The sequence below is a fragment of the Chelmon rostratus genome, chromosome 16 (genome assembly GCF_017976325.1).
Source record: "Chelmon rostratus isolate fCheRos1 chromosome 16, fCheRos1.pri, whole genome shotgun sequence".
NCBI classification, from domain to species: Eukaryota; Metazoa; Chordata; class Actinopteri; order Chaetodontiformes; family Chaetodontidae; genus Chelmon; species Chelmon rostratus.
The window spans coordinates 20,845,118-20,860,338 of record NC_055673.1 but is presented as its reverse complement, the minus strand read 5'-3'; the positions used below and the strand labels follow the sequence as shown (position 1 = coordinate 20,860,338).

Here is a 15,221-nt window from a genome sequence, read left to right as displayed (position 1 = left end):
GGCATGAACAAGACAGCCGTAATTAAATGCCTTGCTTGTCAATTTGTGACAGCTGTCAGTAAAAATATAATGGCATACAGCATAGCTAATTAGTGACTCATAATTTAAAATTAAAACATTGGGGAAAAAATCGACTGTAGGTCCATTAATAGAATATAACACATGTAACCAAAAAGACTTTATATGTTGGCAAGTTCACCATGGGCCAAATGAATATCACACACAGTTAGAACTGGAAATGAAACATTTCCTTCGAGTTAAATAAAATCTATGAATATATTTAAACAAACCCAATTCCAAGTTGGGACACTGTGTAAAACATAAATCAAACACAATGGGATAATTGCTAATCTTTTTTGACTCAATTGAAAACAGTACAAAGACAATATGTTTAATGAGTGACCTCATCAGCTTCATTGATTTTTGTAAATATCTGCTTATTCTGAATTTGATGCAGCAACATGTATCAAACCAGTTGGGACAGGAGCAACAACAGACTGGGAAAGTTGTGGAATAATCCAAAAACACCTGTTTGGATCATTCCACAGGTGAACAGGTGGATTGGTAACAGGTGATTGGGTATGAAAGGAGCATCCTGGAAAGACTCAGTCCGCTCTGAATCCCCACCGCACTGATGGGAAAGCAGGGAATGACAGTTGTACGTGTTTTGGCAGAAGGGATCAGGTGGGAGTTTATGAAGCAATAAGCTGGAGAGGCAAGTTCAAGTGAGAAAGAAAATGGGGATCAATGGTGCATTCCAATAAGGCTGCTGTGCCCTGAGATACAGTGGAACAAATGGCTTTTTAAGTGGGTCACAGGCCCTTTTGCACGACTTCCCCCGTCACCAGAAATGGACACTCTGTTGTTTTCTGTCGTCTTTCTTCCTCTTACATCCAACCCTGATTCTAAAAAGTTTGTTTGCAAATGATTGCATTCTGTTTTTATTTTAGTTTTACACAGCGTCCAAACTGTTTTCTGAATCGCGATCATAGAGGCTGTTCTCCACGTTTGTCCAGCTGTTGCAGAAATTCATTTTTTTGTCATTTACATGTTTGATATTGAGGAGAATAATGGTGGTATGTGGCGTCTCATGGCCCTGCACAGTAGAAAATTTCTCTAGTTTCAGTCAGGCAGCCTGAAGGTACGTCACCTTTTGAGTCAGGTTTTGCATGACAGTGCGACTGCTTGGCCGTGGCACCACACTCATTATCTTGGTGGTGTGTGAAATGGATTGCCAGACACCTCCAGTTCAAGTCTGGAAATACCACAAATGAAGTAATTTTTCATGTTTGAGCGAGAGCGACATTCTCAGAAAATCCCAAGTGTCCTTTGGATTACTGTTCCCCAGATAAGCGCTGGTTTTGGCAGACAGGTGGAAGTCAGCTATTTTTAGACTGCTTAGTGGGTGCAGTTTCACGACAGAAAAAATTGCTTATGAAGGAATTGCATTTACAGTTTGTTCAGATGGCAGAAGAAGTCAGGATGAATAATAACCACAGCAGAAAAATGCTGATAACTGAAAAGCATCACAGGCATGATTTGATGTCATTGGAAGTGGTGTTTAAGCTGAGGAAAGGAAGGAGTGTTTACCAAATATCCACTCTCCCTCCGGCCTCCACGGCCTCCCCAGCATATCTTTCCTCTAGTTTTCTTTCCCACTTAATGAGTCAACAGTCGACAGCTGGGAGTGGAGCAGGGATCTCGTAGGGGGCTGAGGGTCTTATGTAACAGTTGGTGTCAGGCTGGAATGCTATTAAGATGTCTTGAGGAGCTCTGCAGAGAAAACAACTCTGGCTAAGTTAGCACCATGCTGGAGCACATGTGATGGTCTGCAATGGGGATACTTTTCTACTACTGAAAAGACTTGAGTTGGATGTATTTATGTGTGGCCTTTTGTGCGTGAGCATGCTAAACACAGACTTATGCAGATTTGTCACACACTTGTTGAACAGCTTAAACTGTTAATGTTTGTCACTGAATACATTAACAGTAATTATTAGTACTTATTGTGTATGTGTGCCTGGAGATATGGCTAAAATGATTATCACTTGACTGAATATGAACTGATCTGTGTTCTGTTGTTATTCTGACATCAGATAGCATTTCTCATGTGTAAAACATAACTTGGAGTCATTTATTGAATCAGAATTGAAATGATAAAGAAATATGATCTTATTGCCACAATGATTTTGCTAAAAGTTGATAAATGATAATAACCCAGCTCTAGTTAATGTTGACAGTTTATTCTGTAAAATTTAGATTGGTAAAGCAAAGCTTCTTTGATAAGAGAGCGGGTTCCAACTACAGATTCCTGCAGCTATTAATTATTTTTTTTGTATTTATTATTTATTTGCATGTGTTTCTTGCGTTATTTGTTTGAATCAAAACAATGTCAGAAAATAGTGAAAAATGGGCTTCAAAAATATGGAGTGTAAATTAACAGTCCACAACCTAAAAATAAGTTGTGTAATGTCACAGGACACCAAGAAAAAAAACAGATCCATCTGACAAACCGGAGCGAAGCAATGTTTTTTTTATTTTTGCTTGGAATCATAATAGTTTCAGATGTTTTTTTTGTCTGACGAATTAATGAATTGACAAATTGCTTCTGCTCTGCTCTGTGCTAACAATCCTTTATTAATAAAAACAGGCCATATCATCATTTGACATCATTAAATACAAATGATGTTCATCAATGAATTGATGCATCTGTACTAATCTGATATGACAGCCGTGTAACATTAGATGTCAGCAACGAGCCTCGTGAATGTGAATGTGAATGTGGATGTGAATTGTGTCGTCTCTCTCCCAGGTACCCACCGAGGCTGGGCTGCCGTTCAAATGCGCCTCCTCCATGAACTGGTCTACGCCTCCCGTCGCATGGGCAACCCCGGCCTGTCTGTTCGCCACCTGTCCTTCCTCCTCCAAACCATGCTGGACTTCCTGTCTGATCAAGGTCAGCTCACAATAAACTCTCAGAAAGAGGCTTGAAAAGCGGTGAGATTACACTTCCATCTTCATTGTAGCATTTAAACCTTGCGAGGTGCTTCCAGCTTCATGCCCAGCCTTCAAAAAATGAAGAATAAATAAAATGTAGAAGCGGCCACCCTGGCCTTTGCTGATTGCGGCATTATACCTTGTGCTTAATAGTATGCGATGCACAACAAAGCCAGCTTTTTCTTGGCGGGAGTGCAACATTGTGCTCTGACCAGAAATCCTGTGCAGCCAGGAGATAGGGTTTTTACTGAAGCAGTGTGAGTCAGACGCTCCACTGGCCACACAATAGAGGCCAGCGTAATCCTTGGTTGGCCACGGAGCATGAGAATGGAGGGCGGGAGAGAGGGAGAAGAAGGAGACGAGGTATGAACAAGATCAAGCAAGCTTACAGCGTAAAATATTAAACATCAGCAAAGGGAATTCTGCAGCGGCTTATACAAAGTGTTCTTAGAAACAGTCCTGCTGGAATAATATTACTCTCTACAGCCTTACATACATCAAGGGCTAGAAAAACACTACCAAATGATGTAATTACTACATTTCTTACTGAAAACACTGCCCTTGTAAGCTGAGTTCTTTTGTGTGTGTTTCTACAATAAAACTACGTTTCATATTTACTTAGTGTAACTTTTTGGGGCCAGAGTGCTGTCTCCTGCAGTTTGAGTACCCCCCTTAGATTGCCTCTGCTCCTGTCTGCAGTGTGATATTAAAAATGTCAGAAAGCTTATTGTAGGTTGCTCTAGGGGAATAAGTCCCCATTGACGTGTCTTGGGATTTGTGCGTGCATATGTCACACGTAGAATAGAGTTGGGCGAGGAACGGCTCTGTTAACAGTTGCCAACAGGCTCTGTTCTACGTGCAATTACTGTGCACACGCTGAAGGCGTAGAGATTACAAATAAGTGGACTAAACTGTTTAATTCAGGTACTCTGCATACAGCTGTTGAGTAATTAATATAATATATGCAGGCATTGTCAGCAGTCATCACGCTCACTATGTGTTTTCAAGAAATAAAACTTTAAAATGAAATTAAATGATGAGAAAAGTACCTCTAGTGCTGTTTATCCATCTGCATTGTTTGGTGTGAGTTTCCGAGCACTGGAGGTTAGAGATGCTAGAGATGTCTGCCTTCTCTCCAATATAATGGAAGCAGATGTCACTTGGCTTGTGTTGCTTCCGGCAAAAAAAAAAATTGGAAAAAGTCAACAGCAATGTCTTTTCCCAGAAATCTTGGACCTGTTAACTCAAGACAATCCGCAGATCTTGTTGTAAGCAGTTTGATGTAGGAACTATTTTCTGTTGACCTAACTACACCTGCCAGCCATATCTCTGCACAGAAGGAGCATCTACTCATGGATAAGTGGCTTGTGCTTGTGACTGTGCAGGATGTAAACTCAATGGCGTCCTCCCTGGCTTTGCTGTAATGTTAACTAGCAGTGTTGGTTAACCCCTCGAGGGTACAATGTTAGACTAGGGCCAGGGGAGTAGCTGCATGCTTCCTTCTGTGCAGTGATATTGTATTTTTCCCTGAATGTGTGGCATACAAGGAAAACACATTGGAAGTATCTAAAAATGTAAAAGCTAAGATAAAGAGACAACTAGCAACTACAAAGTATATTAAAGCTGATAAATGAGGGATTTAGAAATATTTGAGAACTTAGAAAACAACACTTAATTAAAAAGTCTCCACTTATGCCTCCTGGAAATAAGTTTGAGGTTAAAAAAATTCATAATACTTCTCTGCAATCTCTGAAACAAGGAGAATCAATGCTGTTGCCATATAAATACATTGGTTTTTGTTTTCCATGTCATGAAATGTTCATTTTGAGGTAATTGAAAGACTCTTTGTATGCTGGAAGTTTATATTCCACACTTGTACTTGCATGATTCTGTTATGAGCAGCAGGTTGAGGTTGGCCTGCCCTAACAACTCTGTGCCTCATATTGCTGGTGCTTTTGGGCTACGTGGTTGTTGACCTCCTTTACACTATAATCATGTAAGCGATCACTTGCTGTGAAGTGATGAGAAAAGAGCGGTGAAGGTGATTTGTAACTGTAGACACAGTGTTGGATTTCAGAGCTTTGAAAGTGAATCCTCTTGGTTCCATCCAGAAAGAAAAAAATGTGATCATTTTAAACAGCACAACAGTGACTGATGTCATTAAATGTTACTTTGTGGAGCCAGTAACATTTTCGCTGATAATGAATTTGTGTCTTTGATGACACTGCTAATACAAACGGTGGTATTCAAAGCATATGCATGTGATTGTGTGCGGGAGTTTTACAATTTGTTGGAGCTACTATTAAAAAAGAGTTTAATTGAAAGGGAAGTGAAAATAGAAAGAGATGATTGAAAGAGCTCGAGATATTGTCTTTCTGGTCACGTTTTTGAGTTGGTTGCTTAAGTCTTGTTCATTTTTGCAAATATTGATTACGCTGCCTACATTGCTTTTAGGATGGATGTCTGATATCTGTTTTTTTTTTCTGTTTTAATGTCATCACATAACCCACAGGAGCCACATCTCTCTCTCTCTCTCTCTCTCTCTCTCTCTTTTTTGTAATGGCTGCTGTGATGCTAGTTACACCTTTTCAAGTCTTGGCTGCTATCATTCGAAACACAGCTCAGATGTTTTATGAAAGCCTTTACCTTTTAGCAGTGCTACAATTGAAGGTAATGCTTCCTCTGGGTTGTGGCAAGGTGACCAGGCAGGGCTAATTACGGCTGATTCCAGGACAGCTTGCGAGGAATAGCATCAGTGAGGGACGCATGATAAGGCAGAGTGAGATTAAAAAAACAACAATAAGGTGAAAAAGGAAGGAGCAGCAGAGTGGATGAGGAGAGGTCATGAGTTATCGCTTGTTTAAACAGCTGCTCGCTGTAGAATACATGAAACGCGCTTAAAAAAATCTCAGTCTCAAAATCTGTTCTAAACTGGATGACGACAAGGGATGCTACACAATCACATTTACATCAATACAACCTTGAATCCTGCATAGAAAATGAGAAAAAGTGTTTGAAATATGAAGTGGATGATAGAGAAAGACCTTCATTGGTAATTCATCAGTACTTTTTAATTCTCAACCCATATGTTCGCAGTGATTGGCTTCTTTAATGTATAAGGCATAACTCAATGTTATCCTTGATGCCTTTTAAATTAGTGCTGGTGTCTCTCAAGAGGTGTATTTTATGATATAATTTTCCCCACCGCAGTACAGCCTCGGTGCAATTTACAATTAAGCCCCGCTGGCTCTGAATTGTGGCTTCACATGCCTCCATCATGTGAGTGCTGCATTTAAAGCCACACGATTCTGTAAGATGATTGAAAAGCTGAATGGAGCCTGCATACCATCCCCGTGTCAACACTCATACTGTATCCCTGTCTGTGGTCACAAGTTTATGTTTGGACCTGCTTTATCTGAGCTGTTGTTGCCTTTTGGCTAGTATGATAACTGCACTGAGACTGTTGAATGGCTGTGGTGATTGGTGTTGTTGCTGTATGTAGAGCTTTTTAACCCTGTAGCTCCCAACATCTGGGAAAACCAAAGGCGTTGATATCGTATGGTCCACAGGAAAAGTTGAGCGCAGGTGTTATCAGCCCAACGTCATTATTTTCATAGGCCATAGGCCAGAATTTCTCCAGCAGGCACAGGAGACACAAATCATTTACAATGATTTGATGGTGGTTAAACTATCCCTACCCACCAATTAGCGATCCTCCAGAGCTAGAATCTAACCGAAACCAAATATCACTTAGATTCTCAGCAAAACAAAACGTGACATGCCGTTGCAATGAAAGTGTTGCATCATTTGGCAAATATGGCTCGCTTCAATTAAATTGATATGGTTGTGAAGAGGTTGTGACATGCAGCACTAATGCAAAGCACAGATGATGTCCATTTTTAATAACCAGTAATAATAATTAATAACCAGTGAGTACAGTTTTTTTTGTCGCCAATACAGATTGCCAATTGAAGAGGGCATGTGGCTTCAGTTTCCTGTTGAATAGGGCTGTCTGACAGTGAGGTAAAGCAGTGGAAGTATTGTAGATATAGCAAACACTTCAAATGATTTTGATAATTTTAGGTGGCTATAATGTGTGTTGCTGCTGCCCCAGCCACTGCAGCCACTTGCTTCCCACACCTGTCTGCTTGTCCAAACTAGGCCCATGATGACCGCCATCTACTGTAGGTAATACACTGACAATGATAAGTACCTCATACAACCCCACTTCAAAAAACCCCAACTATGCCTTCTATGTCTTTATTGGCATTGTTGCCATCATAACGTCCACTGTATATTACATACTGGAGATTTGCAGCCCTTAGTTTATTGCTGCTCATTGGTGATTTTGCACTACCTGCCCTCCCATCCTTGCAAACACACTCGACGGGTGTGTTCTGGGTCAGGAAAAAGTCAACGTGTCGCAGCAGTGCATGCAACAGTTTTGGAAAGTCACAGAAATAGAGATGGATATGTTTGATATACTTTGCTCGCTTTAAATAGTGAATTTCATATCAGAAAGATTGATGCCTCTCCTTCAGTTGCTAAGTTTCCAGTCTACAATGATTATTTGTTTTAACCGTAGTGTTTATTGTTTTGATGATTTATGTTTCACCTACAGTATTTTTTTAGTTAATAATTAATTTTTTTTTTGCTGCTGGCTTTTTTGCTTGAAATACCAGCCAGAGAACTCTAAATTATTCATAAAACAGTTGACGTGTCTGTTTGTGCTATGTCAGTAATTTTCATTTCGCAGTATAATTTGATAAATCTCCCTTTGAAAATGTTCTCATAGTCTGCGTTGTCATTAAGGTGTTTGAGGCTCCAGTCTCACCTCTTCCCAGAAGTGTCTATTAAGTCTTAAAGCACAGCAAATATAGAAATGTGAGAGCGCTTTAACTGTACTGTTGAGCTTTTTTATTTCATCAAATAGTGAAAATCTTTGAAAAGAATCCAGAGAATGATAGCAGTGTCATTTCAAAGCTTCCCAAGTCGAAGGCCATAAACCTGTTGAGAATTTCAGTTATTTTTGCCTGATTTGCCATTTGGTTACCAGTCCATTATTCAGTCTGACATCAGCTTCTTGTTTGCCATTTCCATTCAAACAGAAAATGGCCCATTATTATGCCTGCTTTGGAGAGTTTAAGTACTCTCACAGCTAAGCTACCGTCCTGAGCACTCACTGCTCGTTACACAGAGACCTGGGATCTGGATTTTCTTATGCTGTTTTTCAATGTGGTGTATTTGTGCTGAGCTGGGTTGCGGGCAGCTGTGACCATGCTAGCGATGTGCGAGTGTTTTTCCACCGCTCACCATGACCAACCAGTTTACCTGGATGACGTGTGCTGTTTGCACAAATCACAGTAACGGCTGTTGTGTGCAGCTCTTCATCTAATGCCTCACTCAGGCAGTTTCTGCTTGCACTGTTCCTCCATGCAACATTTAAAACTGCTCATCTGACTAAATAGGGCAGGAGACGTCCATATCTTGTGTTGTCGACCTGTTTTAAGTGAAGAATGCAGAAGAATGAAGCTTTTAATGTTCTTTCTTCTGCCTTTGCAACTCCCCCTAGTGGGTTATTAAGCCTGTTGGGGGAATAGATTACATCAGTAGTGTCTATCTTTTGGGTTCTTCTGGTGAAACTCCTCCTCCTGATGGGTTAAAACTAGTTGTTAGTTGGTAGGTACCACAAGCTACTAAGACCCAGCCAATGGAGTTGGCAGCAACATGAACATCTGTATAGTAAATAAGGCATGACCGAATTGAAGAAGAGGCAGTCACACGTACACAGAGATGTATATCTTTGAGCCCAGCTGAAACAAGAGAGAGAAATGTTCTGTAGAACAGTAAAACTTCAGCTCTGATGTCTCATTTTTGGGAAAACAACAGAGAGGAGACATGTCAAGAAAGAAGTAAGGCAGAGGGAGAGAAAAACAACATTTTGTGCATCACAGCTTACTTGAAAGACTGTGGTTTTGGTTCCTCATCCGAAATGAATCAGTGCATTGTTTGCCCTTCACAGATTGTCCCTCACACCAACCCACCTCATATTATATTACTTTTCATGGAGCTTAAGCTTGCAAACGAACTCAATTGACACCTGCTGCTTTGCAAATTACGTTAGATCTATCCTGACAAATTGGGAGGAATTAATAATAGCTAAGTACAAAAGATGCTGTCAGAGTACCTGAGCCCTCTCATTACTGTCACACTAATTTGTATGGTACAGGCGTTATTTCACTGTTTATTCAGAAACAACTGTTTGGTCATGTCAAGCTGTTTGAAAATGCAGCATTGATAAATTGGGTGCCAGGAAAGAAGAACTGCAAACAAACTTGATGGATGAAGGCAGATTTAAAAGGTGCAAATTTCCAAAATGTGTTGCTCCTACTCTTCTGTCTTTCAGCAAGGTGATGTAAGCTCAGTTTACAGAGAAGAGGATTCAGTGCAAACTTTTACCCATGCTGCCTTTCATCCTGCCTTCGATTGTTATTCTTCCTCTTGACGGTTGACACTTGGAGATGAGATCCTTTTGTTTGGGGAACCGTATGAAGTGTTAAGAGTTCACCTTTTCTCCCTTCTGTTCATTAAGTGTAAAAATGTTTCTCTCCTTATCTGGACAGTATGTTCCAGCTGTCACGCTAACAATGTGCTTTGTTGTGTTTGTTTGGGAAGGGAGCTTGTTGAAACGCAGGGTAGAAACAAGTCAAATAAATGTTTCTGCTAGTTTAATCCCTCGGGTTGGATTATCTAAGGGCCCTGACACATCAAGCTGACCTCAAGGAACAAGTCCTGACAAAGGACAACAGAACAAATACATAACAAATATTTTGCTTTTGGTGAAAACTGCAACTGAACACACTACAAACACTGAAGCCATTGCATAGATGACCAGTGACATGCATATAAGCTCTGTGCTAACAAGCGGTTCCAGGAATTTTTAACTGGTGTGGAAAAAGGATGTCTAAAATGCACAAAATTTTAGATGTACATTCATCTTCTACTAATTGTAGGCAAAAACATGAATTAATAGGCTATGCATACATATATATATATATATATATATATATATATATATACATCCTATTTTGCAGAACCTTGATAGTCAAGCAGGCTAATATTAACAATTACAAATAAATAGGAGCTTTTTCTGAGTTCATTTACAAAATGTAAGGCTATTAGGTAATCAGATGCTAGCAAACCACCACACAGAAATGCACTATGCAAATCCTTGGCTCTGTCTTCCTCTAAATGAACTCAAAAACACTCATTGGATTATATAGTATACCATACAGTAAAGCATATACTGATAAAATACAGTTAGCACTTATGAATAAGAGCAGCGAAAATAATTCAGATTATTATGACAAGCCACTGTTTGTTATGATTTGGGGATGATACAGTATCAAGGCCAATGACTGATGCAGGAAGAAAACGATGCAGAAGCAAGAGTGCAGTGTCAACAACAGCAGCACAAGCAGTGGACTATGTGGAAGTTTCGTGCATTTGATTAACAAGTGCCATGTTCATATCACCAGCACCTGTAATAAATGAGAATGCAGAATTTATAGACCGAGACAGAGAGAGACACAAAATAGACTGGGCAATCACAGCAGCCCTACTCTTTCGTGGCTTTAGGGTAGAATTGAACTTTTAGTTTACAATAATGCTAGCTGATGCATTGTGTGGCTGGAGAGACTGAATCGCTATTAATGTGGCAGTCTCATTGATGTCACAACTTCAGGGAGGGAGCAACTCATGTTATCTGTGGAATACTTTGTTTGGAGGAGAGCATGACAGTTTAGAGGCTACAAATTGCACTCACCATTTGTAAACTGCACAGTAACATTTAACACCTGTGACACTTTCAGTCGTAACCATTCATTGGCGTGTACATTTTGTATACACTTTTTAAAGCCTTGATTATACATTGCCTTAAAATTAGTACTTTTTTATTTTTCTTAGCTATCAATCAACAATAAATCCAAACAAACATTACAGCTTCTTCTAAAGCTGATAAAATGCTATTTGCTATTTCATTTCTTTGATCTTAGTTTAAAAAAAGACAAACTTGTACTTTCACTTTCTAATCCATGCTGATTTTATTAATCATATTGAAAGAACTATGTATTTTTCATTTAGTTTTTTTTCAGTATGCTGTTCTCTTCTTGGCTTTGGCTAAAATGCTTTGGGTGCAGGATGAACATGAAAAAAAACAAAAGTTTTTTCTTTGAACACACAAACTCTGTTCAGTTTTCTGTGCTGGAGTACCCCAAACACACGGCCGCTGTAAACACTCACACATGGCAAACAAGAAGAAAAATGGACAAACATGTCATCAATCATTAAAGCTTTCAGCCAGGAGGACAGCTGAGCTACCATCCATTCATCTCTTGCTATTTTATTCCTTCTGATTCCTTCCTTCCTCCATCCGTCTTGATCTCACTTTATATCCCCTTTCCAGTTTTACAAAGTGTTCCCGAGCCCATGTAGAAACATTCTTTATCCAATCATGTGTTCACAAAGTGGTGAACCTCGCTCCATCCTCGCTTGTGAGCGACTGAGCCTTTCCAGGATGCTCCTTTCATACCCAATCATGATACTATCACCTGTTACCAATCAACCTGTTTACCTGTGGAATGATCCAAACAGGAGAAACGCACCACTTCAACACTTTACATTACTACAAAACACTTGCAATAATAACTAGACAATTCCGGCGCCGCCGAAATTTTGACAGTGGCACAAGGGGGCTGCTGGTCTTATTAACCTTATCAATAAACATGAATGAATTTAATGGAAATGAACCATCTCTATTATCATCCAAAGTTTCCTTTTACTAACAGAGCTAACGATGCTAATGCTAACAGCGCTAACAGTGCTAACGGAGCTAATGCTAACAGAGCTAACACTTACGGAGCTAACGGTGCTAATAGCTAACATTTCTAATAGAGCTAGCAGAGCTAACGGCGCTAATGCTAACGGCGTTGTGCCTGTCTATGTATATGAGGCTGTCTCGTGCCGAGTTGCCTCGTGCCACTAATAAGACTTCATAGGGTAGTCCTTTGAAGGGTTATAGAGTTGTAAGGAATCTTTCCCTGTAAAAGTCCTTCTCTCCTTGATGGACACTCATGAAACTTACAGAGCCAAAGAAAACTGTATGGCTGAGTGAGCAGTAATGTTCCCTCAAAAGGTATTGATGGTACAATAAAACTTACAATTTCAGCGGAAGGCTGGGGCTGTTACTGCTGAGAGAGACACACACCTCGCAGGTCATTACTGGCTGGTTCATTCGTATCAGGTGCAAAGATTAAATCTGTACAGTGGAGACAGTGCTAGTGATCATCTAGGTGTGGGGAGTGATGAAGGGAATAGTGCTGTTATAATTGTTGCTGCCTGATTTTTGGATAATTGTTTCTACTGATTTCTTTATGCCCTGTGCTCATCGCTCTTCCTACTGTTATGCATATACATATGTAGAGAAGAAAGAGGTGACCCAGAGTCTGGAGAACTACACCTCCAAGTGTCCAGGTGGAATGGAGGTCATCACCCTTCCTGATGGCCTGAAGCTCCCTCCAGTACCCTTCACAAAGCTCCCCATTGTCCGGTAAGACACGAGTGTGAGTGGTTGTTACTTTCATGCATCCTGTCACATGCTTGCTTCATTTTTTAGCCAACAAAATATCATCCAAATTAGATTATTACTACTGGAATAATTATACCATGGACACTTAAAAGTTTGGCAGTTAGTTAGCCATTACTGCAAAAAGACTGAAAAATGAAAAAGCTCTGAATATTTGATTGGTGCTTTTAGCGTCAATTGCTTTGAAATTAGGCTCTCCATTAATCTTTCATGCCAATGTTAATTAAAACCCCTTTCTTAAATTGGCTAAATTGCAATTTGTTCTCTTTTAAAATTGTTGACAATCAAAAAATTGGAATTATTTCAAATGGAATTTCATATTATCAACAAATCCCATTAAAAGACCAAAACCAACAGTGTAAGTCTCTATCTCGATGCCATCCCGTGGCATCCATACAGTAAACCTTACAAAATGGTTTGTAATTATATACTTTTATCAAAAAAAAAAAAATCCCAAACTTAATAAATTCCTAAAACAGCTTGGCACTATAGATGTAAGAAAACTTTGTTCAGACAGGAGTAAGCAGTATATTTGCTGGGGACTCTTTTTAGCCACAGTTTGGGTGCTTTATTGAGTATTTTCTGCAGCAGGATGGTGAATGTGCAATCGGCTCTAAATAAACTACACTGTTAATGAAGCAACATGTCACCCAGCGGGGCTCATTGATGTGTTTTTAATAAGGATGTCCCGATTAGGTTTTTTTTGCCCCGATCCTGATACCAGTCCTGTGTAATAGAATGTCAGAATCCGAGTCCAATGTGAGTCTGGTGATATCACTGCAAGGTCTGGTTACAGGTGCAACAGATGACATTTCTGACCACACCCAACCACACCCAGCAGTGGTGCTGGGTATATACACTGCTCACAAAAATTAAAGGAACACCTTTTTCATTGGCCCTGGCATGAATTGAATTAAACCTGTCTGATATTTTTCTGGTTGGTTAAGCAGCTGAGGGCCTCGTTAATCAATTTCAGCTGTATTGGTGTTCATGGAATAAACAACAGGTGCACTTCAGTGGCAACAATTAGAAAACCCTCAAAACAGGACTGGTTTTACATGTGGAGGTCATTTCAAGTTTCTCCCTCTTCATCTTTTTCGGCTGGTTTTCCACTCGTGCTGATTTTGGCTTGCGTAAATATCCCTACTGGCAGTATGAGGCGATTCCTTAACCCTACAGAAGTTGCACAGGTTGTCCAACTTCTCCAGGATGGCACATCCACCCGTGCTGCAGCAAGAAGGTTTAATGTGTCTCCCAGCACAATCTCCAGAACATGGAGGAGATTTCAGGAGACTGGTGGTTATTCTCGGAGAGCTGGACAGGGCCGTAGAAGGTCCTCAACCCCTCAGCAGGACCGATACCTGCTCCTTTGTGCAAGGCGGAACAGGCTGAGCACTGCTCGTGCCCTACAGAATGACCTCCAGAGGGCCACTGGTGTGAATGTCTCTACCCAAACAATCAGGAGCAGACTTCATGAAGGTGGCCTGAGGGCCCGACGTCCTGTAGTGGGCCCTGTGCTCACTGCCCAGCACCGTGGAGCTTGACTGGCATTTGCTCAAGAACACCAGAATTGGCAAGTCCGCCACTGGCGCCCTGTACTTTTCACAGACGAGAGCAGGTTCACCCTGAGCACCTGTGATAGACGTGAAAGAGTCTGGAGAAGACAAGGAGAACGCTATGCTGACTGCAACGTCGTTCAACATGACAGGTTTGGTGGTGGGTCAGTGATGGTCTGGGGAGGCATATCTATGGAGGGACGCACAGACCTCTACTGCCTAGGAAATGGTGCTCTGACTGCCATAAGGTATCGAGATGAAATCCTTGAACCCATTGTCAGACCCTACGCTGGTGCAGTAGGTCCTGGTTTCCTCCTAATGCACGACAATGCCCGGCCTCACGTGGCAAGAGTATGCAGGCAGTACCTGGAGGATGAAGGAATTGAAACAATTGAATGGCCTTCACGATCCCCTGACTTAAACCCAATAGAACATCTCTGGGACATTATGTTTCGGTCCATTAGGCGCCGCCAGGTTGCTCCTCAGACTGTACAACAGCTCAGGGATGCCCTCACACAGATCTGGGAGGAAATGCCACAAGACGCCATCCGTCGTCTCATTAGGAGCATGCCGCGACGTTGTCAAGCATGCATACAAGCTCGTGGGGGCCACACAAGATACTGAAAAGCATTTTGAGTGGCAAAAATTAAGTTTTGGAAAAAATGGACTAGCCCTTAACATCTTCATTTCACTCTGATTTTACGGTGTCTACACAATTGCGCCCTCTGTAAGCTGAAAACTTTTATTTCCATTAAAAGACTTGGCATCCTTTTGTTCCTAAAACAGTGCCCTGTCATTATTGGTATAGATATCCAACTTCATATTTTGATCTGATGTATCTTATGTGTTTCTTTAAGGTGCTCCTTTAATTTTTGTGAGCAGTGTATATCTATATTTATATATTGGGTTTCCACAAAAATTGAAGACACAACACATGATGACCCAAAGTATATTCAGTCAAATTTTGCAACTGCTGTATGACCCACCTGTAATGAAGGTTTGGGGTCATGAACACAATGTCATTA

At 40.7% G+C, this 15,221-nt stretch overlaps 1 protein-coding gene across 4 annotated transcripts in view; it reads left to right on the top strand.

Moving 5' to 3' along the window:
• trappc9 (trafficking protein particle complex subunit 9) overlaps window positions 1–15,221 on the top strand; it is a 192,751-nt gene that overhangs the window by 16,925 nt on the left and 160,605 nt on the right. For all 4 annotated transcript variants that reach the window (XM_041955416.1, XM_041955413.1, XM_041955415.1 and 1 more), the window contains 2 exons: window positions 2,813–2,956; window positions 12,478–12,604. In XM_041955416.1, coding sequence (XP_041811350.1) covers window positions 2,813–2,956; window positions 12,478–12,604 — 271 coding nt within the window. The remainder of the gene's footprint in view (window positions 1–2,812; window positions 2,957–12,477; window positions 12,605–15,221) is intronic.